This window comes from Hyla sarda, chromosome 1, assembly GCF_029499605.1.
Source record: "Hyla sarda isolate aHylSar1 chromosome 1, aHylSar1.hap1, whole genome shotgun sequence".
Taxonomy (NCBI): Eukaryota; Metazoa; Chordata; class Amphibia; order Anura; family Hylidae; genus Hyla; species Hyla sarda.
This window is the reverse complement of record NC_079189.1, coordinates 396,620,067-396,645,599: the sequence shown is the minus strand read 5'-3', so window position 1 is coordinate 396,645,599 and position 25,533 is coordinate 396,620,067. Positions and strand designations below refer to the sequence as shown.

At 45.3% G+C, this 25,533-nt stretch overlaps 1 protein-coding gene across 2 annotated transcripts in view; it reads left to right on the top strand.

The window, feature by feature from the left end:
* PRMT5 (protein arginine methyltransferase 5) overlaps positions 1-25,533 on the top strand; it is a 39,703-nt gene that overhangs the window by 7,872 nt on the left and 6,298 nt on the right. Inside the window, exons 3-14 of one of the 2 annotated variants that reach the window (XM_056526819.1) lie at positions 1,959-2,044; positions 4,758-4,832; positions 4,907-5,025; positions 5,105-5,154; positions 5,241-5,404; positions 5,489-5,650; positions 6,347-6,424; positions 21,342-21,400; positions 22,073-22,195; positions 22,276-22,451; positions 22,985-23,094; positions 24,430-24,523. In XM_056526819.1, coding sequence (XP_056382794.1) covers positions 1,959-2,044; positions 4,758-4,832; positions 4,907-5,025; positions 5,105-5,154; positions 5,241-5,404; positions 5,489-5,650; positions 6,347-6,424; positions 21,342-21,400; positions 22,073-22,195; positions 22,276-22,451; positions 22,985-23,094; positions 24,430-24,523 — 1,296 coding nt within the window. Of the gene's footprint in view, positions 1-1,958; positions 2,045-4,697; positions 4,833-4,906; positions 5,026-5,104; positions 5,155-5,240; positions 5,405-5,488; positions 5,651-6,346; positions 6,425-21,341; positions 21,401-22,072; positions 22,196-22,275; positions 22,452-22,984; positions 23,095-24,429; positions 24,524-25,533 lie in introns of both variants that reach the window. The other variant, XM_056526810.1, reaches the window with a different exon arrangement.

Sequence of the window (25,533 nt, the reverse complement as noted above, 5' to 3'; positions counted from 1 at the left end):
GTGGCTGTATTTTTACTATTGAATTCTTTTGAGTTATAGTTAGACTATTTATACGCAGATATTTTTTTTTTTTTTTTTTTTTTATGGCCATAAAAAGTGTTAGGTCCTATTTGGCCTTTTTATAGCACAAAATATGGCTTTTTTTTTTTTGCATATCTTTTTGGCTGTAAAAAAAAGGCTAAAAACATGTCTTTAATTCTAGATGTTTTTTGTTTATAAAAAAAAGTGAGTTTTAAAATTATTGTTCAGAAATTATATACCTTGTTTTGCCTTCATCTAAATGGGTAACATTTTGTAATATATCTTCATAGAATTCACAAGTTTTTTCCTGTTTTCCAGCATTGAGATTCATTGAAAATGGAACGCTCTGTCTCTCTGCAGCCACCACTAGATTCAGCAGCTTCTTCTCTTGAGCGCTCTGGCCCCCCATCTTATCTTAAAGGGGTACTCCGCCCCTAGACATTTTATCCCCCATCCAAGGATAGGGCATAAGATGTCTGATCGCGGGGGTCCCACCACTGGGGACCACCGCAAGCTCTCCTGCAGCACCCCCAGTCATCTGCTGCACGGAGCGAGGTTTGCTCCTGGACTGATGACTTGCGATATAGGGGCCGACGGTTCGTGATGTCACGGCCCTGCCCCCTCATGATGTCACACCCCCACCCCCTTAATGCAAGACTATGGAGGGGGAGGGACGGCAGCCACGCCCTCTCATAGACTTGCATTAAGGGGGCATGACATCACGATGGGGTGGGGTCAGTGTGCTCGGAGAAGCTACTGAATGGTAAGTTCGGTGCAAGAGTCAGGCTTTGTAAAGAACATTGTGGGAGGTCCCAGCGGTCGGTCCCCTGTGATCAGACACTTAGGTTTTGATAAATCTCCCCCTGTCTAGAGGAAAAGTTACGGAATTGCCCATAACAACCAATAAGATTGCTTCTTTCATTTCTGTAAAATCAGCAACTTTTCCTCTGGACAGGTTTTGATAAATCTCCCCCTTAATTCCTATCCTCTTTTGTTCCCCAGAGTATCCCTTTAAGGGTCTATTCACACGTACAGTATTCTGCACTGATTTGATGCTGTATTCAGTCATTTAATTTACATTGAAATCTGCAGCAGAAAATCCTGTGCATCAAATCTGTGCAGAATACTGTAGGTGTGAATAGACCCTAAGGGTGGCTGGAGACAGGTTATTTTTTTTTTTTTCTTTTTCAGTATATGTAGGAGGTTTGGCAGTCGGTTTTGTTTCAAATTTTTCATGTTATGATATATATTTTTTAAAGGGAAACTGACTGAAGGATCACCCGCACTAACATGAATATACATGCGTATGACCCTCTTTCTATCAATACTTAGCTGACCAAAATCTTTCCAGTCGTTCTTGAGATATGACTATAAATGCATTTATGCTGATTTGCAGAAGATAACAATGAAGGACTTATCATTTCGGTTTTAGCAACAGGTAACGCTGCAGTCCCCCTTTTGTCCAACCCATCCCTTCATCCTGCTGCTGCCGTCTGTATGACCAGCCTGAGATGCATCATTGCTTGTGTTGTGGCCACAGCACTGGCACCAGCTCTTCATACACATACATAGATAGGAGTGATCAGTATATCATTACAGCAAAAGAGGACAGTAAAGCATATCTCTAAGTGCTGTTGAATGCAGCTCAGGCCAGATGGCTGCCCCCATAATGTTGGAAAGAAAATGTATTTATAAAATTACAATAAACAAACATTAGTAAAAAAGATGTTTCACTATTTGCCTCTAATCTAGGTGATTCATTAACTTTATTTAATAAATTATTTGGCGAAAAATTGTGGATCAAAATATGATCTTTATACTTGGATGTTGCAGCCATTGTTGTGGGTCTCATCACTGGCACTTGTAAAGCAAGTTTTTCTTTGGGTAAGGTTTTTGATTTCTATTATTGGCTCAAAAGGAAAACTTTTCTCTTACAGACTGGAACTCGCTTATTGTAGGGAAGCTCTCAGAATGGATAAAAGCCGATTCAGAAATACCATCAATCCGCAAAACATCAGAAGTGGTAAGAGCAAATAGTAACATACTCGTACATGTCTGGTTTTTGTTATCTGGATGTTAGAACATCATGACTTCTAATGTGTAGGGGGGTCTTAAGTTTGTAATTGTCATTTTTGGTTAGATGTTGTAGCAGAAGTACTAGTTATGGGTCAAATAAAAACAGTTGGTATATGTTAGACTGATTCATTTTATTTTCTGAAGTTGTTGTTCGCTTATGTTGCAATGTGTTACATATGAGCTTCATATGGGCAGATTCGCCAAAGAAAGCCTCTCTTGAATGAATCTGCCAGGGCAATTGGCTGATCGCCCCCTTAAGTCCTGTTCCTGGCACCCACAGCAAACAGCTGGGGAAAGCCTTCGGCTACATTCACACTGCTGGCTGTCTCCGGCAGTGTGAAGCCCGTTTTTTAGGATCGATAAAAGCCAAAGACAAAATAGTACTTGCACCGTCTTTTTCTCTGGCTTTTCTCTCCTAAAATAATGGTGACTATAGAATACTATGGGGTCCATCGGGACCCATTATTTGCCAGTGAGCATATGGCAAAATGATGGCTGGCAACTGCAAAAAAAAAAAAAAAAAAAAAAAAGTTTACAGTGTGAAAGGGGCCTTAGCCAGATATTTTATCTGCTGTGGCTGTAGTGTCAGAGTAATGGTCATCCACTTAATATTAGGATGGCTGGATGACGCCACAATGGGAGTGACTTTGTGCTTTGACTAATAGATGGTGGTTCCAGGCAGAGGACCTGCTGTGATGTTAATATACTCCAATAGGTCATATGGGCAGGAAATGGCCTTCGTGAGAGTATTTGATTAAAGGACAAGTCTCACAGTAAACAATTGTTCAGCTTTTAGTGCAGAAGGTAAAGTTATATAGGTTTGTAAATCACTTCCATTACCAATGCTGCTTAGAAACAAGCTTTATCTGCATTCTTCTGTCTGACAGGAAATTCAGCTGTTCCAGGTTTTCATGACTTTCGACCCCCTATTCAGGCTGTTATCAGCAGCATCCAGGGGCCGTGACGTGACAATTACCCAGAAAACCCCTGTGCTGCAGAGAGCTCCCTGAGCTCGGCCTTAGCCCCTCCCATCTGATGAATATTCACACTGTCCTCCCTCTGTTCTGCAGTGATTGGCTGAGCAGCACTGCCTATATGTCGGCTGATTCAGATCATAGTTCTCTCCCCTCTCCTTGCTAATGTTTTTACACTGAGAACGGAGGAGAGGGGAGGGAGCTGTCACACTGAGCACTGGGTAGAGAGGAGTGCAGGGCAGAGAAGGGGGGAGGTGATTGTGCCAGTGTAAAGCTATTTCACTGAGAGGAGGAGGGGGAGGGAGTGATTTTACAGTGTAAAACTGCAGCTTCAACTCCAGGGTCCCTCTCTCTGAGCACTGAGATTACATTTTGTTTCCTCGTGGCCACCCTGCTGTATAGGGCTATGATTGGAGCTCAGTGTTATGTGGGAGTGACTAACATAAGTTAGGGGTGGTAACAAGCTCTCTGCTCAGGCAGCTGAGAGCAGGAAATGTGAGCAGTGCATGCAGGGAAATGTAGTCTTTGAGATCACAGGCATAGCCACCATAACCAGGAAGTAACTGGAATTTATGAGCTGAATAGCCAGTGAATGGGGGCCGGAAAAAAAATCACAAACATGTCAGAGAGGTGGTAGGTGAATATACTATGGCATGGCTAGGTATTTTTTTTTTCTTTGCTGCATGGGATATCTTCTTTAAGGTACGTTCACACGTACAGGATCTGCTGCATATTTTCTGCAGCTGATTTTGCAACTCATTGAAGTTAATGGGAAGCAAAATCAGCTGCAAAAAATATGCAGCAGATCCTGTATGTGTGAACGTACCCTTAGGTACTAAATGACATTGAAGTCAATGGGCAGCAACATCTGCAGCAGCTCTGTAGCAAAAATACGCACGTATGAACTTACCCTTAGGTTGAATTTACACGTACAGTATCCTCTGCATATTTGATGGGCAGATCTTGAACCTGCAGATTTTATGCTGCAGATTTCAACGTAAACTAAATGACTGAACACAGCATCAAATCTGCAGGTTCAAGATCTGCACATCATCATGCGCAGGATACTGTACGTGTGAATTCACCCTGAGGGCTCGTTCACTCGAGCGGATTCTCCATAGCTAATCTAGCTGCTGCTTTTTATTTTCTGCTGCTTATTTTCTGCTACTTATTTGCTCATTGACTTACCAGCTGAAAATAAGCAGCAAAATTTGCTTGTGTAAACGAGCCTTTAAGAGGTTTTCAAAGATCAGAACAAAATGGCTGATTAAATAAAAAGGCAAAATATAATTATAAAAAAAATCCAATGTTGTTCCCCCACTGGTCTTAGTTCTTTAGCGATGGCATGACCACAGCAGTCTTATGTCACAGCGCTAAGGCCATTGATTGACTACAACAGTCACAGGGGTATACAGGCATGTCACTGCTGGTGCAGGAAAAACAAAGACTGGTGAGGACCACTAAAATGGCAATAGATTTTATCAGGTGAGTATAGGTTCCTTTTGTGCCACCTTTTTCCTCATGGCTTTCAAAACAACTTCAAGGCCACAGTTGAATGTCCTCTATAAGACAGCCAGCATCTGCAAATCATCCAGTGGTCCTCATATGTGAACATTAACATTGCAGGCTCTGCTACAGGAGTTAAACTTCTCGGCTTATCTCGGCCTTCCTGCTTTTCTGATTCCGATTACCCAAGAGGGAAACAGCAACCTGGCTCGGCTGCTCCTAAATCACATTCACACAGGCCACCATTCCACAATGGTAAGGTTACTCTGCTCATTGAGTCCTCACTGGTGTATGAGCACTAGCACTGAATTGACTTTCATCTTCATTAGTTCTGGATGAGAGTGCCGCTAATGGCTTCTAATGACCTGCGAGAAGACCTCATAGAGAATGAGCCTGCTCAGAATTGTGATGGTGAAGAGAGCATTGGAGAAGAAAGGACATGGATATGGTGAGAAGTGGAAGGGAATGGGAATGTACTGGGCGTCCTGGATGACGAGTGGGTGCTGATCGGTCTCATTACTACTTAGGTGGCATAATTTCAGGACGCTTTGTGATTACAACAAGAAAATTGCTTTGGGTGAGTTGATAAATTTTTAGATTATTGACTTGTGATCCTATTAAGATTGGCTTTGTCACATTTATTGTCAAATTACATCCTTTTAGCTATTGAGGTGGGTGCCGATCTGCCAGGTAGTAACGTGATAGACCGGTGGTTGGGTGAACCCATCAAGGCAGCTATACTTCCAACCAGCATATTCCTCACTAACAAGAAAGGATTCCCCGTCCTGTCCAAATTACACCAGCGACTCATCTTCCGACTGTTTAAGGTAACACTACGGTTTCTAAAAGACAAAATATTTATTGGTAGTTACATTGGTATAGTGCCTCACATTATATAATTTGTTTTCTAGCTGGAGGTGCAGTTTGTGATCTCTGGGGCACACCATCACTCCGAGAAAGATTTCTGTTCCTACTTGCAATATTTAGAGTATTTAAGTCAGAATCGCCCTCCGCCAAATTCTTATGAGATGTTTGCTAAAGGTTATGAGGATTATTTACAGTCACCCCTGCAGGTAAGAAAGAAGACTATATAAATAATAGACTTGTTTTAGTAATGCAGGGACCATGTCCTTGTGAGTGATAGGATTAAATTGAACCCGTCGCCAGATTTTACCATATATAATGCGTAGCATATGATAAAATCTTCTTGCTTATCCCCAGGAGAGGTTTCTGCCTGTTGGGATGGTGAGGATATATAATTTAAAAGTATCCCCCACCGAGCCTGTAAGTAGTCCTTTGAGTGGGGAGCTATACTCCCCTAGTTCCGCTGTAACCACACCCCCTCAGCATGATTGACAGCCCGTTATTGCTCTGCTCCGTCTGTTTAAGGAGCAGATCGGTGATGCAAGCCATGCCCTGGCTGTCAGTCACAATGAGGAGATGTGGTTACTGCAGAACTAGGGGAGTATAGCTCCCCACCCTAAGGACTACTTACAGGGCTTTTGGGGGGGGGGGGGGGGGGGGGGTGACACTTTCAAACTTATATATCCTCACAATCTCTGCAAGCAGGAATATCTCCCAGGGATGGGGGGAATGAAGATTTTACCATACATATTTTGTTACTATTCGTTCTAGATGGTAAAATCTGACAGCTTTTTTTTTTTTCTTTTTTTTTTTTTAAAGCAACTTGAGGTACAAATTACAAAGTTGTTGTTGTTTATGTATATAAGATACTTTGCAGCTTTTTGATTGTATGATTTTCTCTACAGCCTTTGATGGATAACTTAGAATCCCAAACCTATGAAGTTTTTGAGAAGGATCCAGTTAAATATTCCCAATACCAGCAGGTAACGTTACTTATGTGAAAAGTATGCTGTAGACCAACCACACATTTACATGTTGGCTTTAGGGACTTTTAAAAAAACTAGGGCAACTTAAAGGGGTACTCCCGTGAAAACTTTTTTTTTTTTTTTTAATCGGTGCCAGAAAGTTAAACAGATTTGTAAATTACTTCTATTAAAAAATCTTAATCCTTCCAATACATTTTATGCGCTGTATACTACAGAGGAAATGCTTTTTATTTTTGGATTTCTCTGATGTCACGACCACAGTGCTCTCTCCTGACCTCTGCTGTCCATTTTAGGAACTGTCCAGAGCAGCATATGTTTGCTATGGGGATTTTCTCCTGCTCTAGACAGTTCCAAAAATGGACAGCAGAGGTCAGCAGAAAGCACTGAGGTCGTGACATCAGAGAAATCCAAGTATATAGCCCCTAAAAAGCACTGGAAGGATTAAGATTTTTTTAATAAAAGTAATTTACAAATCTGTTTAACTTTCTTGCACCAGTTGATTTAAATTTTTTTTCCACTGGAGTACCCCTTTAACCCCTTCCCGACCTATGACATACCTGTACGTCATGGGTGGCAAGGTGTTCCCGACCCATGACATACAGGTACGTCATGAACATTACTGCCGCTACTCGCGGCATCCCGCAGCGCCCGGAAAGATGGTGGCTGTCACTGATAGCCAGCCATCTTACCGTGCGACCACGGGGGGTTTCATCCCCCCCCCCCCCCCCCAGCGATCGGTGCTATCAGCTGGTCAAATCTGACTAGCTGATAGCAGCGCTTCGCTATGAAAATACTTAGCAGCGCGGTGTGTGAGTCCCGATCACGGGGATCGGGACACACACCGCTCTGCTAAGTGTCCCTGATCCGTCCCCCGACGTCACTTACCCGTCCGAGTGGTGTCCCGGCGTCCTCCATGCGGTCCCGGCTGCGCATGCGTCCCGGAGGTGAGTTTGCAGCAGCAGTGCGGCATCTTCATTGGCAGCAGTGAGATCGCCGTAAAGCAATCTCACTGCTGCCTCTGAGAGTTTCAAAACTGCAACTCCCAGCATGCCCAGACAGCCTTTAGCTTTCTGGGCATGCTGGGAGTTGTAGTTTTGCAACATCTGGAGGCCCACAGTTTGGAGACCACTGTATAATGGTCTCCAATCTGTGCTCTTCCAGATGTTGCAAAACTACAAATCTCAGCATGCTCAGACTGTCCATGCATGCTGGGAGTTGTAGTTCTCTAACATCTGGAAGAGCACAGATTGGAGACCATTATACAGTGGTCTCCAAACTGTGGACCTCCAGATGTTGCAAAACTACAACTCCCAGCATGCCCAGACTGCCCAAGCATGCTGGAAGTTGTAGTTCGGCAACATCTGATCATTCAGATATTGCCGAACTACAACTTCCAGCATGCCTGGGCAGTCTAGGCATGCTGGGAGTTGTAGTTTTGCAACAACTGGAGGCACACTGGTTTGGAAACACTAAGTTTGGTTGCAAAACACTTGAAAGTTTATTACTTAACTTAGTGTTTCCAAACCAGTGTTCCTCCAGCTGTTGCAAAACTACAACTCCCAGCATGCACGGACAGCCAAAGGGCATGCTCGGAGTTTGCAACAGCTGGATGTTTGCCCCCTCCCCCCAATGTGAATGTACAGGGTACACTCACATGGGCGGAGGTTTACAGTGAGTGCTGCAAGTTTGAGATGGCGCAAATTTTGCGCTGCAGCTCAAACTTCCAGCGGCAAACTTGCTGTGAACCTCTGCCCATGTGACTGTACCCTAAAAACACTACACTACACTAACACTAACCTAAAATAAAAAGTAAAAAACACTACATATACACATACCCCTACACAGCCCCCCTCCCCCCAAAAAATCAAAAACGTCTGGTACACTGTTTCCAAAAAGGAGCCTCCAGCTGTTGCAAAATAATAACTCCCAGTATTGCCGGACAGCCATTGACTGTCCAGGCATGCTGGGAGTTTTGCAACAGCTGGAGGCACCCTGTTTGGGAATCATTGGCATAGAATACCCCTATGCAAATCCCTAATTCAGGCCTCAAATGCGCATGGCGCTCTCTCACTTTGGAGCCCTGTCGTATTTCAGGGCAACAGTTTTGGGACACATATGGGGTATCGCCGTACTCGGGAGAAATTGCCTTACAAATTTTGGGGGGCTTTTTCTTCTTTAACCCCTTATGAAAAGGTGAAGTTGGGGTCTACACCAGCATGTTAGTGTAAAAAAATAAATTTTTTACACTGACATGCTGGTGTTGCCCTATACTTTTCATATTCACAAGAGGTAAAAGGGAAAAAAGACCCCCCAAAATTTGTAACGCAATTTCTCCTGAGTACGGAGATACCCCATATGTGGGCGCAAAGTGCTCTGGGGGCGCACAACAAGGCCCAGAAGGGAGAGTGCACCATGTACATTTGAGGCGATTTGCACAGGGGTGGCTGATTGTTACAGCAGTTCTGACAAACGCAAAACAATAAATATCCATATGTGACCCCATTTTGGAAACTACACCCCTCACGGAATATAATAAGGGGTGCAGTGAGCATTTACACCCCACTGGTGTATGACAGATTTTTGGAACAGTGGTCTGTGAAAATGAAAAATAAAATTTTTGATTTGCACAGTCCACTGTTTCAAATATCTGTCAAACGCCAGTGGGGTGTAAATGCTCACTGCACCCCTTATTAAATTCCATGAGGGGTATAGTTTCCAAAATGGGGTCACATGTGGGGGGGTCCACTGTTCTGGCACCATAGGGGCTTCCTAAATGGGACATGCCCCCCAAAAACCCTTTCAGAAAAACTCTCTCCAAAATCCCATTGTCGCTCCTTCCCTTCTGAGCCCTCTACTGCGCCCGCCGAACACTTTACATACGCATATGAGGTATTTCCTTACTCGAGAGAAATTAGGTTACAAATTTTAGGGTGATTTCTCTCCTTTTACCCCTTGTAAAAATTCAAAAATTGGGTCTACAAGAAAATGCGAGTGTAAAAAATAAAGATTTAGAATTTTCTCCTTCACTTTGCTGCTATTCCTGTGAAACACCTAAAGGGTGAAAACACTTACTGAATGTCATTTTGAATACTTTGGGGGGTGCAGTTTTTATAATGGGGTCATTTATGGGGTATTTCTAATATGAAGACCCTTAAAATCCACTTCCAACCTGAACTGGGCCCTGAAAAATTACGATTTAGAAAATCTTGAGAAAAATTGGAAAATTGCTGCGGGAACTTTGAAGCCCTCTGGTGTCTTCCAAAAGTAAAAACTTGTCAATTTTGTTTATGCAAACACAAAGTAGACATATTGTATATGTGAATCAATATGTAATTTATTTGGAATATCCATTTTCCTTTCAAACAGAGACTTTCAAAGTTAGAAAAATGCTAAATTTTCAAAATTTTCATGACATTTTTAGATTTTTTTTTACCAAGAAAGGATGCAAATATCAGTGAAATTTTACCAATAACATAAAGTAGAATATGTCACGAAAAAACAATCTCGGAATCAGAATGATAAGTAAAAGCATTCCAAAGTTATTAATGTTTAAAGTGACAGTGGTCAGATGTGCAAAAAATGCCCAGGTCATGAAGGTGAAAATGGGCTGGGTCATGAAGGGGTTAACTCCTTAACGACAAAGGATGTATATTTACGTCCTACGCCGGCTGCCGCGATATGCCGCGGGGTCACGTGGTGACCCTGCGTCATATCGCGGCGGCCATCAACGGCCGGGACCCACGGCTAATACAGGACATCACCGATCGCGGTGATGCCCTGTATTAACCCTTCAGACGCGGCGATCAAAGCTGACCGCCGAGTCTAAAGTGAAACTATCCCGGCTGTTCGGGACCGCCGTGGTGAAACAGCTTACAGGACACCGGGAGGGACCCTTACCTGCCTCCTCTGTGTCCGATCGGCGAATGACTGCTCCGTGCCTGAGATCCAGGCAGGATCAGTCAAGCGCCGATAACACTGATCACAGGCGTGTTAAAATGAATAAAAAGTGATCAAAAAGTCCAATCAAAACAAAAATGGTACCGATAAAAACTTCAGATCACGACGCAAAAAGTTATAGGGGTCAGAAGATGACAATTTTAAACGTATAAATTTTCTAGAAGTATGACAAAATTAAACCTATAATAGTATTGTACAATTTTAACCGTATGGACCTACAGAATAAAGGTAAGGTGTCATTTTTACCGAAATATGCACTGCGTAGAAACGGAAGCCCCCAAAAGTTACAAAATTGCATTTTTTCTTTGATTTTCTCGCACAATGATTTTTTTTTCGTTTCGCCGTGGATTTTTGGGTAAAATGACTGTCAATGCAAAGTAGAATTGTTGATGCAAAAAATAAGCCATAATATGGATTTTTAGGTGGAAAATTGAAAGGGTTATGATTTTTAAACGGTAAGGAGGAAAAAACGAAAATGCAAAAACTGAAAAACCCTGCGTCCTTAAGGGGTTAATTGTGATGCCTGACCTTTCTGACAATTTGGGTCATAATGGTTCTCTTTGTGTACCTGTCGGTAACATCAACTTTTTATATAATGTAGATAATACCATTATATGTATATTTGTAATATACATTGGTTTAAAATTGTGTGTGTTTTTGGGTGAAAATTTTTTGTCCCAGCAGCTATTGTCTGTGTGTCTCTATGAGGAGACCAAATACAGGATGTGAGGGCAGGACAAGCAGGGCTCTGTGCAGGATCTTGGCTTATCAATCATCCTTATGTATGAGCCAGGAGCATGTTATAGAGCCTCAGTGCACAGAGCCCTGCTGTTTCACCCTCACTTCCTGTATTTGGACTCATAGAGACACACAAACAATAGCTTCAGGGACAAAAATATACACATTTTTTAACCAATGTATATTTACAAATATACATATAATGGTATTATCTAGAATATATAAAAAAAATTTTGTTGACGACAGGTATACTTTGATAGCCCATATTAACATACTCTTCCAGTTTATTAACCCACTAAGGACATTGGAAGTAAATGTACGCCCTAGTACTTAATGCACTAGGACATACATTTACATCCTGAGTAGCATTTCGACTATGAAGCGAGCACAGGAGCTGCACTCTCTTTATATACTGTGAATGATAGCTGTTATCAGCAGCTTGTTAATTTTTCTCCCTGAACACGTATCTTCACAACCATATATGCAAAAGTACTAATAAAAACTACAGATCACGGAACAAGAAAATATGGGGAGGTAGTTGAATGGGTTATCCAGGAATAGAAACACAGAGCTAGTTTCTTCTAAAAACAGCACGACACTTGTCCTCAGGTTGTGTTAGGTTTTGCAGCTAAGTTCTATTTAGGTGAATGAAGCCAAATTGGAATACCACACAACACCTGAGGACAGGCGTGCTGCTGTTTTTAGAAGACATTAGCTCTCTGTTTCTATCCCTGGATAACCCCTTTTACACTCTGTGACAAGTATATCAATCACAGAGAATTAACAGCTTTGTGAGTGGTGGGTGCTGGCTGTCATATGCAGCCGAGGTCTCACTGCAACTGTCAAGAGCAGAGTTCTAATCCTGACAGTTAACCCTGTAAATGCCTCGATCAGTGAGCGCCACATTTACAGGTCTGACAGAGGGAGGGGGAATCCCACTGTCGCTCATTGGATACCCTGCTGTCCGATATTTGCCATATAAAATTAGGTGATTTTTCTTACATTGGTGGGGCACCGGGGACTGCTTACCGGCACAGTGCTTTCTCCATCCGGGACACCGGCCGCAGCTCCTGCAGCTGCGATGCAATCGCGCGCCAGACGTCTTTTTACTTTCACTTTTGCTTGCAAATATATATATATTTTTAATATAGCCCGCAGCTGGGTCCGGGACTCTTCCCCGCTCGCATTAGTGATTGTGGCGGAGCTCCCGCCCACTTCTGCTGCTGGCCAATACCTTCCTTTTTTCACCAATGGGGTCTGTTCTAGGGTGGAGGCATCCTCTGGTACGGACTGCTAGCTCCTCCTCTCATCTCTCCTGCTCCGTGGACATATCATGCAGCTGCTCCTGGTCTCCTCAGCTCCGGCATCAGGGCATTTACTGTCTGCTTTCTGCTCCAGCCTGTTTCTAGCAACTATGTCCGACCCCATACCTGAACCCCCCCCCCCCCCCAGACAGGCGACCGCGGCCCTAGTCACCTATTATGCTTGTGTGGGCTGCAAAACAAAACTGCTCAGTGGTTCCCCTGAGTCCACCTGTTCCGTCTGCTCCTCCAAGCGAGCCATGCCATCTGTTTCGATGTCTCAAGATCTTGCCCTGGAATGCGGGGGGTCCATCCCTCCCCAGAGTGGGTTTCTTCCCTTACCCAGTTGATTTCTGAGCTGGCTAAGGGTCTCCATACCTGTGGCTTCCGCCTTGGACAGGTCTGCGTACTTCTCCCAGGGAGTCTCATTCCATATCTCCTGACCCTCTATTCCAACACGCTCGCAAGCGCTCTGAGGGGATTGCCTTTGGCTCTTCTCCAGAGTCACATACTCGGGATACACACTCGTCCCGTAGGTCTCGCTCCTCTTCCCCAGCTTGTCAGCAGCGCCCCCACTCCAGGGGCAGTTCGCCAGGTCATCATCCCAGGTCTCAGACTCCTCGTTCCAGGTCTCACACGCATCAGTCTAAGGTTAACTCTGCAGGTTCCTACTCCCCAGGGGAAATAGCGGATGAAGGGTCGGAATCCACCTCCGATCATGAGGACCACTCTGCAGTGTCTGAAATGGTGGACGAATTGGTGTCAGCCATCAAGGACACTTTTCATCTAGAGAACCCACAATCTTTGGATCCTGATCCTGAAGTTTCTTTTCACCGCTCTCGACGTTCTCCCAAGGCTTTCAGTTCTCATGCAGAATTTGACGCCTTGTTGGATGTGGCTTGGAAGCACCCAGACAAACTATTTCAGGGAACCAAGAAGATTCAAGCTCAGTTTCCCTTTCCTCCGGATCTGGTTTCCAAGTGGACAGTACCACCTACAGTTGATCCTCCAGTCTCTCGCCTGTCCAAATCTATTACTCTGTCTCTAGCGGACGTAGTATCACTTAAGGATCCTGCAGACAAAAAGATAGAGAACTTGGCGAAACTTGACTTTGGCCCTGCTTCACACCTTTACATCCGCTTGGGTGGCCAAGGCTGTTTCGGTTTGGGCTTCCCATCTATGCCAGGGCGTCCTGTCGGGGTGCTCCCAGGGAGCATTTGGCGGATATTACTCGCCAGCTCTCTCAGGCGGGTGACTTTCTCTGCTCAGCAGTCTTGGAGTCAGCTTGTTGCATGATTTTTCCTTCAGGTAATTTGGTTGCCATTCGACGCTCCATGTGGCTGAAGGTGTGAGATGCAGATGCTGCTTTGAAGAATTCTCTCCGGTTCCCGACTTTTTGGGAAGTGTCAAGATTAAATTATTTCTGAAGCTTCAAGGCACGTCCTTCCTGGAAGTTGGACAATCGCTCTGGCGGTTTTATAGCACAGTCTGGTACCCGTAAGCCTTCCTCTTCCTGAAGGGGTGCCCCCACCTAGATCGTCTCTCTCTTCGGGGACGTTTGGTTGGCTCAGGTTCAGGACTCCCGGATACGGGACGTCATTTCCGATGGTTATCGAATTGAATTTGCTTCCATCCCCACGGATCGTTTCTTCTGATCCCGTCATCCACGGTCCCCTTCTGTGGCAGCGGCTTTTCAGGTCGAGGAGCTTTTTTCAGGGTTCTCCTCGAACCTCTTCGTCATTCCCAAGAAGGAGTTCTGGACCTCAAATTACTCGACCGCCATTTGCGGCTGTCATTTTCGCATGGAGTCCCTTTGCTCCATGGACCAGGGGGAGTTTCTGTTGTCAGTGGACATCCTTTCTAACAGCCTATCTCCACATCCCTATTTCCCCTGCCAATCAGTGTTTCCTCCGCTTTGCTGTCCCTGCGGGCCACTTCCAATTCTTGGCCCTTCCTTTTGGCTTGGCTACGCCTCCCAGGGTTTTCACCAAGGTTATGGTGGCGATGATTGCCATTCTTCGGAGCCGGGTGATCTCAGTTCTCCCCTACCAGGACGACCTTTTGATCAAAGCCCCGTCCCGGTCCCAAAATCTGAAGAGCCTTGATCTCATGTTACAGACTCTGTCAGCCTTCGGTTGGGGGATCAATCAAGAGGAGTCTCTCCTATCCCCCTCCCAGTCTCTGATATTTCTGGGTCTCCTTTCTTTGCCTCCTCCATTGGGAGATCCTCCTTCAGGATCGGCCGGTCTGTGTTCAGTAGGACAGCGCCACGGCTGTGGCATAAATCAATCGACAGGACGGTACACGCAGTCGCTCGTCGATGGAGGAGGTCTCCAAGATTCTGATCTGGGCCGAGAATAGGCTTCCGCCCTCTCCGTGATCCACATTCCGGGTGTGGAGAATTGGGAAGCGGACTTTCTCAGCCACTCTTCAGCGGATCTGGGGGAGTAGTCTCTCCATCCGGAGGTGCACAGATCTGTGAACTTTGGGGGACCCCGGATGTGGATCTTTTCACGTCTCGCCACAACAGGCGGGTTCCCCTCTTTGTTGCAAGGTCACGAGACCCTCTGTCGGTGGACTATCAGGTCATTCCGTGGTTGTCCTTCCATCTCCCTTAGCTCTTCTTGCCTCTCCTGCCCAGGGTTCTGCGAAACTCAGGGCGGAGGACGTTCCCGCCATTCTAGTGGCTCCAGACTGGCCCAAGCGCGTGTGGTACGTCGACGTAATTCGGCTAGTCGCCGATGTACCGCTGCGTCTACCAGTTTTCACTGATCTGCTCTCCCAGGGTCCTCTCTGCCACCCCAGTTTAAAGTGGCTGCATTTGACGGCATGGCGCACCATACTTTGAGCACGGAACCCTTCCTCCACTAGGATTTTCCACCACACTTGGAAGGCTTATTTCAGGTGGTTTGAAGCTCAGTCCTTTTTCCCTGGTTGTGTTTTCCTTTCCGTGCCTTCTTGCTTTTTCACAATCTGGTTTAGATCATCAGCGCTCTCAAGGGTCAAGTGTCGGCTCTTTCTATTTTGCTTCAATGGCAGTTAGCTTCCAATTCTCATGTCCGTACCTTTCCGTAGCTTACCGTATATGTGGGTCCTTGTTGTGTACAATGGAGGCGGCTGCTGTAGTATGAGCCAAGATTTCTCTCTTCTCCATTGGACAGAACAGGGAATTAGACTGCAGCAGGGGCCCCCCCAATTAGACTGCAGCAGGGGCCCCCCCCAATTAGACTGCAGCAGGGGCCCCCCCAATTAGACTGCAGCAGGGGCCCCCCCCAATTAGACTGCAGCAGGGGCCCCCCCAATTAGACTGCAGCAGGGGCCCCCCCCAATTAGACTGCAGCAGGGGCCCCCCCCAATTAGACTGCAGCAGGGGCCCCCCCAATTAGACTGCAGCAGGGGCCCCCCCAATTAGACTGCAGCAGGGGCCCCCCCAATTAGACTGCAGCAGGGGCCCCCCCCCCCAATTAGACTGCAGCAGGGGCCCCCCCCCCCCCAATTAGACTGCAGCAGGGGCCCCCCCCCCCAATTAGACTGCAGCAGGGGGCCCCCCCCCAATTAGACTGCAGCAGGGCCCCCCCCCCCAATTAGACTGCAGCAGGGGCCCCCCCCCCCCCCAATTAGACTGCAGCAGGGGCCCCCCCCCCCAATTAGACTGCAGCAGGGCCCCCCCCCCCAATTAGACTGCAGCAGGGCCCCCCCCCCCCCCCAATTAGACTGCAGCAGGGCCCCCCCCCCCCCCCAATTAGACTGCAGCAGGGCCCCCCCCCCCAATTAGACTGCAGCAGGGCCCCCCCCCCAATTAGACTGCAGCAGGGCCCCCCCCCCAATTAGACTGCAGCAGGGCCCCCCCCCCCCCCAATTAGACTGCAGCAGGCCCCCCCCCCCCCCAATTAGACTGCAGCAGGCCCCCCCCCCCCCCCAATTAGACTGCAGCAGGCCCCCCCCCCAATTAGACTGCAGCAGGCCCCCCCCCCCCAATTAGACTGCAGCAGGCCCCCCCCCCCCAATTAGACTGCAGCAGGCCCCCCCCCCCCAATTAGACTGCAGCAGGGCCCCCCCCCCCTATTAGACATTAGTAGCAGCCCCCTCCTTGCAGGCAGCTAACCTCCTCGGGTCGGGTGCTGGTGCTGCCACTCTGCTGCCCCGTTCTTCTGTCCTCTGGTCCGCATCGTATCGTCCTATGGAGGAGCATGTGACATACAAGTCACTCTGCTTCCTGTGTAGCATTACGCTGGGCGCTGGGGAGGAGGTGGAGTGACCTGTGTTACATGCTCCTCCATGGAACACTATGATGTGAATGGGGCAGCAGAGCAGCACCAGGTATCGGGGACATTAAACAAGTCCCCGATACCATGCAAATGGCTAGTATTGGCCCTGATACCAGTATCGGTATCGGGACATCCCTAATGCTTACCATAAAATCTTTCTCTGAGGATCCATTGGGGGACACAGCACCCACCCGTTGTTGTTACTAAAATTCGGTTTGTTTCATCCGAGGGGTGTTTTTCGGTTCCTTTTTTTTTCTGGTACCCTCGGGCACTTGCTGGTTCTTTCTCTGTCGGTTCGCTCCTACTGCTTTGGGACTAAACTGATTAGCTCAGGGTCAGTAGGCAGGGTATATCCTGCCAGGAGAGGCCAACTTTTCTTTGTATGCCTAGTGTCAGCGCCTCCTAGTGGCAAGAGCCTATACCCAGTTTCTGTGTCCCCCAATGGATCCTCCGAGAGAGATTTTACGGTAAGCATAAAAAAATCTACTTTTGCTGTAAAAAGGAAGAAAAATGTAAAAGTATATAAATTGGGTATCGTCATAATCGTACATACCCGTAGAATAAAGATGGCATGTAATTTATACCGCACGGTAAACCCCATTTAAAACAAGGATAAATATTTTTCTAATCTTGCCTCCACAAAAAATTACCAAGGGGTACCCCATAATGGTAACAATTGAAACTACAAAAAAGTCCTCACACAACTCGGCCAGCAAAAATTTAAAAAAGTAATGGCTGTCAGAATCTGGCAACACAAATTTTGTTTTTCTCATTTTTTATTTTTGTTATACTGCACGGCGCACTTAATAAAAAAAATAAAAATAAATATATATTACATATACACACACACAGTGACAGAATTGTTTTCATCTTGCCTCCCCCAAAAAACTGATCAAAAAGTCATATGTACCCCATATAAAAGGATCAATAAAATCTACAGCTTGTTCTGCCCAAAAAAAAAATAGCTTAACCCCTTAAGGACGAAGGACGTAAATGTACGTCCTGGTGAGGTGGTACTTAACGCACCAGGACGTACATGTACGTCCTGTGCATAACCGCGGGAGCGATGCCCGTGTCATGCGCGGCTGATCCCGGCTGCTGATTGCAGCCAGGGACCCGCCGGCAATGGCCGACGCCCGCGATCTCGCGAGCGTCCGCCATTAACCCCTCAGGTGCCGGGATCAATACAGATCCCGGCATCTGCGGCAGTGCGCGATTTGAATGAATGATCGGATCGCCCGCAGCGCTGCTGCGGGATCCGATCATTCATAACACCGCACGGAGGTCCCCTCTCTTTCCTCCGTGCGGCTCCCGGCGTCTCCTGCTCTGGTCTTTGATCGAGCAGACCAGAGCAGATGATCACCGAAAACACTGATCTGTTCTATGTCCTATACATAGAACAGATCAGTATTAGCAATCATGGTATTGCTATGAATAGTCCCCCATGGGGACTATTCAAGTGTAAAAAAAATGTAAAAGTAAAAAAAAAAGTGAAAAATCCCCTCCCCCAAGAAAAAAGTAAAACGTACGTTTTTTCCTATTTTACCCCCAAAAAGCGTAACATTTTTTTTTTTATAGACATATTTGGTATCGCCGCGTGCGTAAATGTCCGAACTATTAAAATAAAATGTTAATGATCCCGTACGGTGAACGGGGAAAAAAAAGTCCAAAATTCCTACTTTTTTAATACATTTTATTAAAAAAAAATTATAAAAAATTTAATCAAAGTTTTTTATATGCAAATGTGGTATCAAAAAAAAGTACAGATCATGGCGCAAAAAATGAGCCCTCATACCGCCGCTTAGACGGAAAAATAAAGTTAGAGGTCATCAAAATAAAGGGATTATAAACGTACTAATTTGGTTTAAAAGTTTGTGATTTTTTTTTAAGCGCAACAATAATATAAAAGTACGTAATAATGGGTATCATTTTAATCGTATTGACCCTCAGAATAAAGCACACGTCATTTTTACCATAAATTGTACGGCGTGAAAATGAAACCTTCCAAAATTAGCAAAATTGCGTTTTTCGTTTTAATTTCCCCACAAAAATAGTGTTTTTTTGGTTGCGCCATACATTTTATGATATAATGAGTGATGTCATTACAAAGGACAACTGGTCGCGCAAAAAACAAGCCCCCATACTAGTCTGTGGATGAAAATATAAGAGTTATGATTTTTAGAAGGCGAGGAGGAAAAAATGAAAACGTAAAAATTAAATTGTCTGAGTCCTTAAGGCCAAAATGGGCTGAGTCCTTAAGGGGTTAAAATTGGCCTTTACCTTTTTTTTTTTTTATCTTGTTCAGGTATGAGGACTCATTTTTTTTGCATCATGATCTGTAGTTTATCGGCACCATTTTTGCGTATATGTCACTTTTTCCGGGGTGGGTGATGTAACCAAAAATCTGCAATTTTGGACTTCCGTATCTGTTTGTCTACACCAGTGTTTCCCAGCCTTTTTTTGCTCGGGGCACCCCTCCGGGAAAAAAAAAAAATTGCGGGGCGGGGTGCTAAGGTTGACGAGCAAAAAGAAAAAAAAAAAAGCCGCCACAATACACAAAATGCACAATATCTATTTATCTGTAGGTTTGTAGATTAAAGTTCTGCTTTAGAGGGCAACTCACTATAACATTTTCTCTAATCAGCGTTGTTCCATTTTTTTTCTTCTCCATCTGGTCTGGGCCATCATGACAATTTCTTCCAGCCACAATTCTTCACCATTAAACCTGCAAATCAAACCTATTAGGCTCCGCACTTTTTCCCATGTGTGACAGAGGGGTGTAGAAGAGTGTACATGGATGACAGAGGAGTGTACATGGTTAACAGAGGGGTGTACATGGGTGGCAGAAGGGTGTAGAGGAGTGTACATGGTGGGGCGTACAGGTGTGTCAAGGTGGTAACAGAGGTGTGGACAGGGGTGACAAAGGGACAGAGGTGAATAGTGGGTGGACATGGGTGACAGAGGGGTGGATGGGGGGGGGACATGGATCACGGGGGATGGACAGGGCTTAAAAGGGGTGACAGGTGAACAAGGGGTGAATAGGGATATGGACATGGGTGATGGGGTATATTGGGGGTAGACTAGGGGGTGAACATGGGTGATAGGGGGGTGGACAGGCGTGACAAGGTGGTAAGAGGGGTGGACAGGGGTGACAAATGGACTGAGGTGAATAGGGGGTGGACATGGGTGACAGGGGTAGACTGGGGGGTGGATGGGGGGGTGAACATGGGTGACAGAGGGGTGGCCAAGGTGGACATGGCTGACGGGGGGTGGACAAGGATGACGAGGGGGGTAAAAGAGGGGTGACAGAGGGATGAATAGGGGATGGACATGGGTGACAAGGATGTGGTCAGGGGTGGACAAGTGAGTGAACATGCGTGAAAGGGGGTTGGACAGGGGTGACAGATGTGGATAGAGGGGGTGGCCAAGGTGGACATTGATGACAGGAGGGTGACAAGGGGGTAAAAGAGGGGTGGACAGGAGTGACAGAGGGGTGGACATGGGTGACAGGGGGTAGACTGGGGGTTGAACATGGGTGACGGGGGTGGACAAGAGTAACAGGGGGTCAGAGAGGTGAATAGGGAGTGGACAGGGTTCGCAGAGGGGTAGACTGGGGGGGTGGTCAGAGGGTTGCCCGGGAGAGGGTGGGGGGTGACAGAGGGGTGGCCAAGGTGGACATGGATGATGGCGGGGTTAAAAGGGGTGACAGGCTGCGGTGGGAAATTAAAAATTCACTGCAAAATCCTGCGGCACCCGGGTAGTGCTGAATGGCACACCAGTGTGCCAGGGCACCCCGGTTGGGAATCACTGTTCACAGTACGGGATCATAAATGCTATTTTAATAGTTAACAAACATGTAAACAAACACTGGGGGATGGGGGGGGGGGGGACAGAGGAAAGAAAGTGTGTCGTTACGGGTGTGGCAAGGTAAGGTGAGTATTACTCTTTTGTAACTCAGGTAGAAAACAGACATGGTGCACATCTACAATCTTGCACAGTGATCCAATTGCTTCTCAGCATAATTTCAAAAACTAACAGGTTGTTAGTATATACGTTTTGATCAAAAAGTACAAAGCCCACTCGCCACATCAAGGCCACCTATTTAGAGTGGGTCCCTAACGTCCCTAGCATAAAAATGCGTAGCACTGGGCAGTGCGACACCAGTGCCCACAGGGGGAACGACCCACTGGCAGAGCGGCCCCAATGCCACTCAAACCAGTCCATGGGTCGCACCTCCCCGCAGCAACGGACACCGCACAGCACCACACCAGTGTGAACAGGATGTTATAGCACACTTACAATGCTCTCCCAGTCAGATTGGGAGGCTGCCAGGAAAGAAAAGGCCCATGTGTAGCTAACTACTACTTATATAGGGTTGGGCTGAGGGGGTGGGGAAGAGTGCAGACAACATGTTCAAACAAAAAAAGAGGGGCTAGAAAACACTGTGTACTCAGGTAGAAAACAGACATGGTGCACATCTACAATCTTGCACAATGATCCAATTGCTTCTCAGCATAATTTCAAAAACTCTTTTGTTATACCATTGTATGTAAAAAAATTTTTTAAAACAAAGTAGAGGGTGTAATTAGCATATTTAAAAAACCCTTGCGTTGCTGGGTAACTAAGATATATATACTGCTTCTATTACAGGCAGTGTATAAATGTTTGCTAGACAGAGTTCCAGAGGAAGAAAAGGAAACTAACACACAGTAGGTGAAATTTTATTTTTGCTATTATGGTTAAGTTGGACATTCTTAGGGTAACCCCTTTTGTTTTGCTTTCGACAATTTTGTCTATCTTGACATGTTAAAGTGACAACTTTTTATTGGTGGTGCTGAGCCCCCCACTGCTGAAAATAAGTAGTCAGAAGCTTAGTGTACAGGTTTATAAAATAAAATGTTTCGTAGGTTTTCTAAAAATCTGTATGCTGCTTGCTCTGTTTACGAGAAAAAAATCTGTGTTGGGGATTTCAAAGGAGTTGTGTTTTATAAGCCACCCACATCAGCTCCGCTAGATTTATTGAGATGCCAGCATACCTGTGACCTGCCTGTGCGGAAGCCTTAGAAATCTTTGACAGCTATGAGCTGGCATTAATTTTTACTATAACTTACGCCTTTCATTTCAAATGTGTCAACCTTTGTGACCCCACCCTTCTTTAAGTGTTGGATGGGGCGTTAGCTGCTATAATGTAGCAAGTTTTGGCCCAAATAAGGTTTGAACAAACATTTGCAACTGTTTTGATACCAAAAAGCGGCATAAATGAATTGATTCCTCCCCTTGTGCTGTTTAATTTTTTGGATGTTGATCTATGAATATTGTTCTTTCCAATCTCCTGACTGTCCCAATCATATTTCAGCTGACTTTTTTTATTTTTCTTCTAGGGTTTTAATGGTTCTCGGAGCAGGCCGGGGTCCTTTGGTTAATGCATCAATTCGAGCTGCCAAGCAAGCAGACCGATTGATTAAAATATACGCAGTGGAGAAAAATCCTAATGCTGTTATTACGTGAGTGACCAACGCTGAAGCCTTACCAACCATTCCAAATCTTCAACCTTGAAACAATGTAATTTTTTGTCCCCACTCAGGTTGGAAGGCTGGCGTTATGAAGAATGGGGTAGTCAGGTGACTGTGGTGTCCAGTGATATGAGAGAATGGAATCCTCCTGAGAAAGCAGATATTATTGTTAGCGAGCTCTTAGGATCTTTTGGAGACAATGAACTGTCCCCTGAATGTCTGGATGGAGCCCAGCACTTTCTTAAAGGTTTTGTTCTACTTGTTTACTGTTCTCACACTGAGGAAGTTAAGTTGTTAATACATGTCTCTTATAGCAAGAGAAAGCCTTTGTTTATTGCTTAATCAATATAGGTGTTGTGTTTAGGCTCAGTGCAAAATCTGTATTTAGATGCTGTGTATCTAAAGTTAAAAAAATATATATTTTTTTTATAGTTGGGGTCTAGATGTTGAGACCCCCACAGAATGCTAAACAGACTAGGCAGCAGCACTGTGCCCATTTGTGTGTATTCATTACTACTTGTTTTAGTGTACCGTGAATCTCTAGACCCTTTTTGCCACTCTTTGAGCTGAATCAAGCTTTGAAGAGCAGACACGGCACAGTTCTCAGTATTTTTTTTTTTTTTTTTTTTTAAATCTTAAATAAAATTTTTGCTACCCTTTAACGGAAAATTCGTCATCACATTACCTGGTGATAAAATAAGTCATGATATAAAACTATGGAATATTAATACTTATTTTGTGGTTTGACATATATGTAAAACATATTTTCTTCTTTGGCAGAGGATGGTGTTAGTATTCCAGGGGAGTATACTTCTTACTTAGCCCCAATATCCTCCTCCAAACTTTACAATGAGGTGAGAGCATGCAGAGAAAAGGACAGAGATCCAGAGGTGAGTTGGGAATTTGATGCATAGGTTTTATGTATATGTTGGGCTTTGTGTTTATACTTTGATCTATAAGTTATCTAGTGCAGTCACCACCAGTAGACGTGCGTGAATATTCAGTAAAAAAAAAGTAATGTTCTGATTCCCCAGGGAAGCCTGGAATGAGAATTTGTAGAAAGCAGTTACAAGCACTTCCTATAAGTGCAATGAAAAAATGTTTTGTTTATCTGACTGCTATTATATTAAAGGGGTACTCCGCCTTCAGACATCTTATCTCCTATCCAAATTATAGGGAATAAGATTTCTGATCGCGGGGGTCCCGTCCGCAATCTCTGTACAACACCCGTGGCGTGATGTCATGTCTCCAGCCATCAAAAACCCAGCATTCTAAACATACTGTTTGAAATGCTTAGTGCGGCATGGAAATCAGAGACGGGACCCCCGCGATCAAACATCTTATCCCCTATACTTTGGATAGGGGATAAGATGTCTGTTGGCGGACTACCCCTTTAAACTTCATGGAATAGGTGTGAGGACCGGGATACGTAGATGATTTTAATTTTTCTAGTCACCTACAAGGGTGTAAATGTTTTTTTTTTTTTTCTCCAATCATTGAGGTTTTGTATACAGTGTATATGTTTGACATACGGGGCAGACTGTGCTAGTATAGCAACTTGTTCCTTCCTTCTAGAACTGTACAAACTAACATAACAGTAGTTTCCAACCTGTGGCTCTCCAGCTGTTACAATGCTGTAAATTGAAGCTTTGTAAGGCTGGGTTCACACTACGTTTTCTCCCATACGGGAGCGCATACGGCAGGGGGGAGCTAAAACCTCGCGCTCCCGTATGCCTTCGTATGCGCTCCCGTGTGTCATTCATTTCAATGAGCCGGCCGGAGTGAAACGTTCGGTCGGCTCATTTTTGCGCCATATGCGCTTTTCCCCCGGACCTAAAACTGTGGTCAACCACGGTTTGAGGTCCGGTGGTAAAAGCGCATACGGCGCAAAAATGAGCCGACCGGACCGAACGTTTCACTCTGGCTGGCTCATTGAAATGAATGACACACGGGAGCGCATACGAAGGCATATGGGAACGCAAGGTTTTAGCTCCCCCCTGCCGTATGCGCTCCCGTATGGGAGAAAACGTAGTGTGAACCCACCCTAACTGCTGGAGTGAAATCAGTTACCTCTGCACTTGTCCTTTGCTTTAACCCAATGCACACACTTTTACTTGGGTATGGATGATATCATAAGCAATGTTATCAGCCTGTGGAGCACTGCATTTCTTATTGTAAAGTCTGCCTTCCTGTCAGTCACAGCAGTGTTATCTTTCATATGACAGGCTCAGTTTGAGATGCCGTATGTTGTAAGACTGCACAACTTCCATCAACTCTCAGATCCCTTACGGTGTTTCACTTTTCAACATCCAAATAAAGGTGAGGTTTACTGGTAACTTAAACAGCAAATTCATAATGATCTGTTTTTTTTATTTTTTGCCATTATTTTATTAGTAGAAATGATTTTGGCAATAGCAAATTTTAATATATACTTTTTTTCTTTAAAAATAATCTGACAGCTATGTCACACACACTAAACCTAATATACTGGTTTATAGTGAGGGTGAATAGCTGTAAAATGAGGGGTTACTTAGATTTTTACATGTGTAAGGAGAATTGTGAGGGGCACCAGTGACTCGTCTGCATACAGAACACCCAGACAACAACTGGAGCAGGTAAGTGTGGACAGTATCAACAATCATATCCGGCAAACAATTCATAACCATAAAAAGGACGATCTCCTGCACCCACCGCACACTTGAGTCACAGGCTTCCTACAAAGATAAAACAGGACGAGGGGATTAAGTCCAGCGTGGGGCGCTCAGAGGCTCTGAGCACCCCACGCTGGACCTGATCCTCCCGTCTACTTGCATTTTTAGGTTAGATATTTCCTAAGTTCTGCCTGTTACAATCTTGTTGCCAATCAAATGCGCAATGGAGGTGAGGAAGCCTGCTTGCCCAGCTCCAGCGCCTCCTAAACATTCATTCCCCGGCCATGAAGTGAGAGCTGGGTGTAGAGAGGAGCAGAGCACTCATTTCCCCCCCAAAAAAAAATTATTGATGAGGCAGGAAGTTGGAGCGAGCCAGCTTCCCGCCTCCATGGTGCACTGAAGCGCAACCGGCAGAACTCATGAAATATCTAATCTAAAAATGTAAGTAACCCCTCTTCTTACAGCTATCCACCCGCGCTATAATCCAGTATATTGGTTTTAGTGGGGGTGAAATAGCTGTCAGATTTTCTTTAATACTCTTGCGGTAGCATTTTTTCTTACTGCAAGAAATTTGTTTTTGTTTGTTTGCCACATTCCAAAGCCATATTGAGAGAGAGGGAGAGATATATAGCTGTATTTCCCAACCAGGGCCTTGTGAGTCAAGTCTGGCTTTTAGGC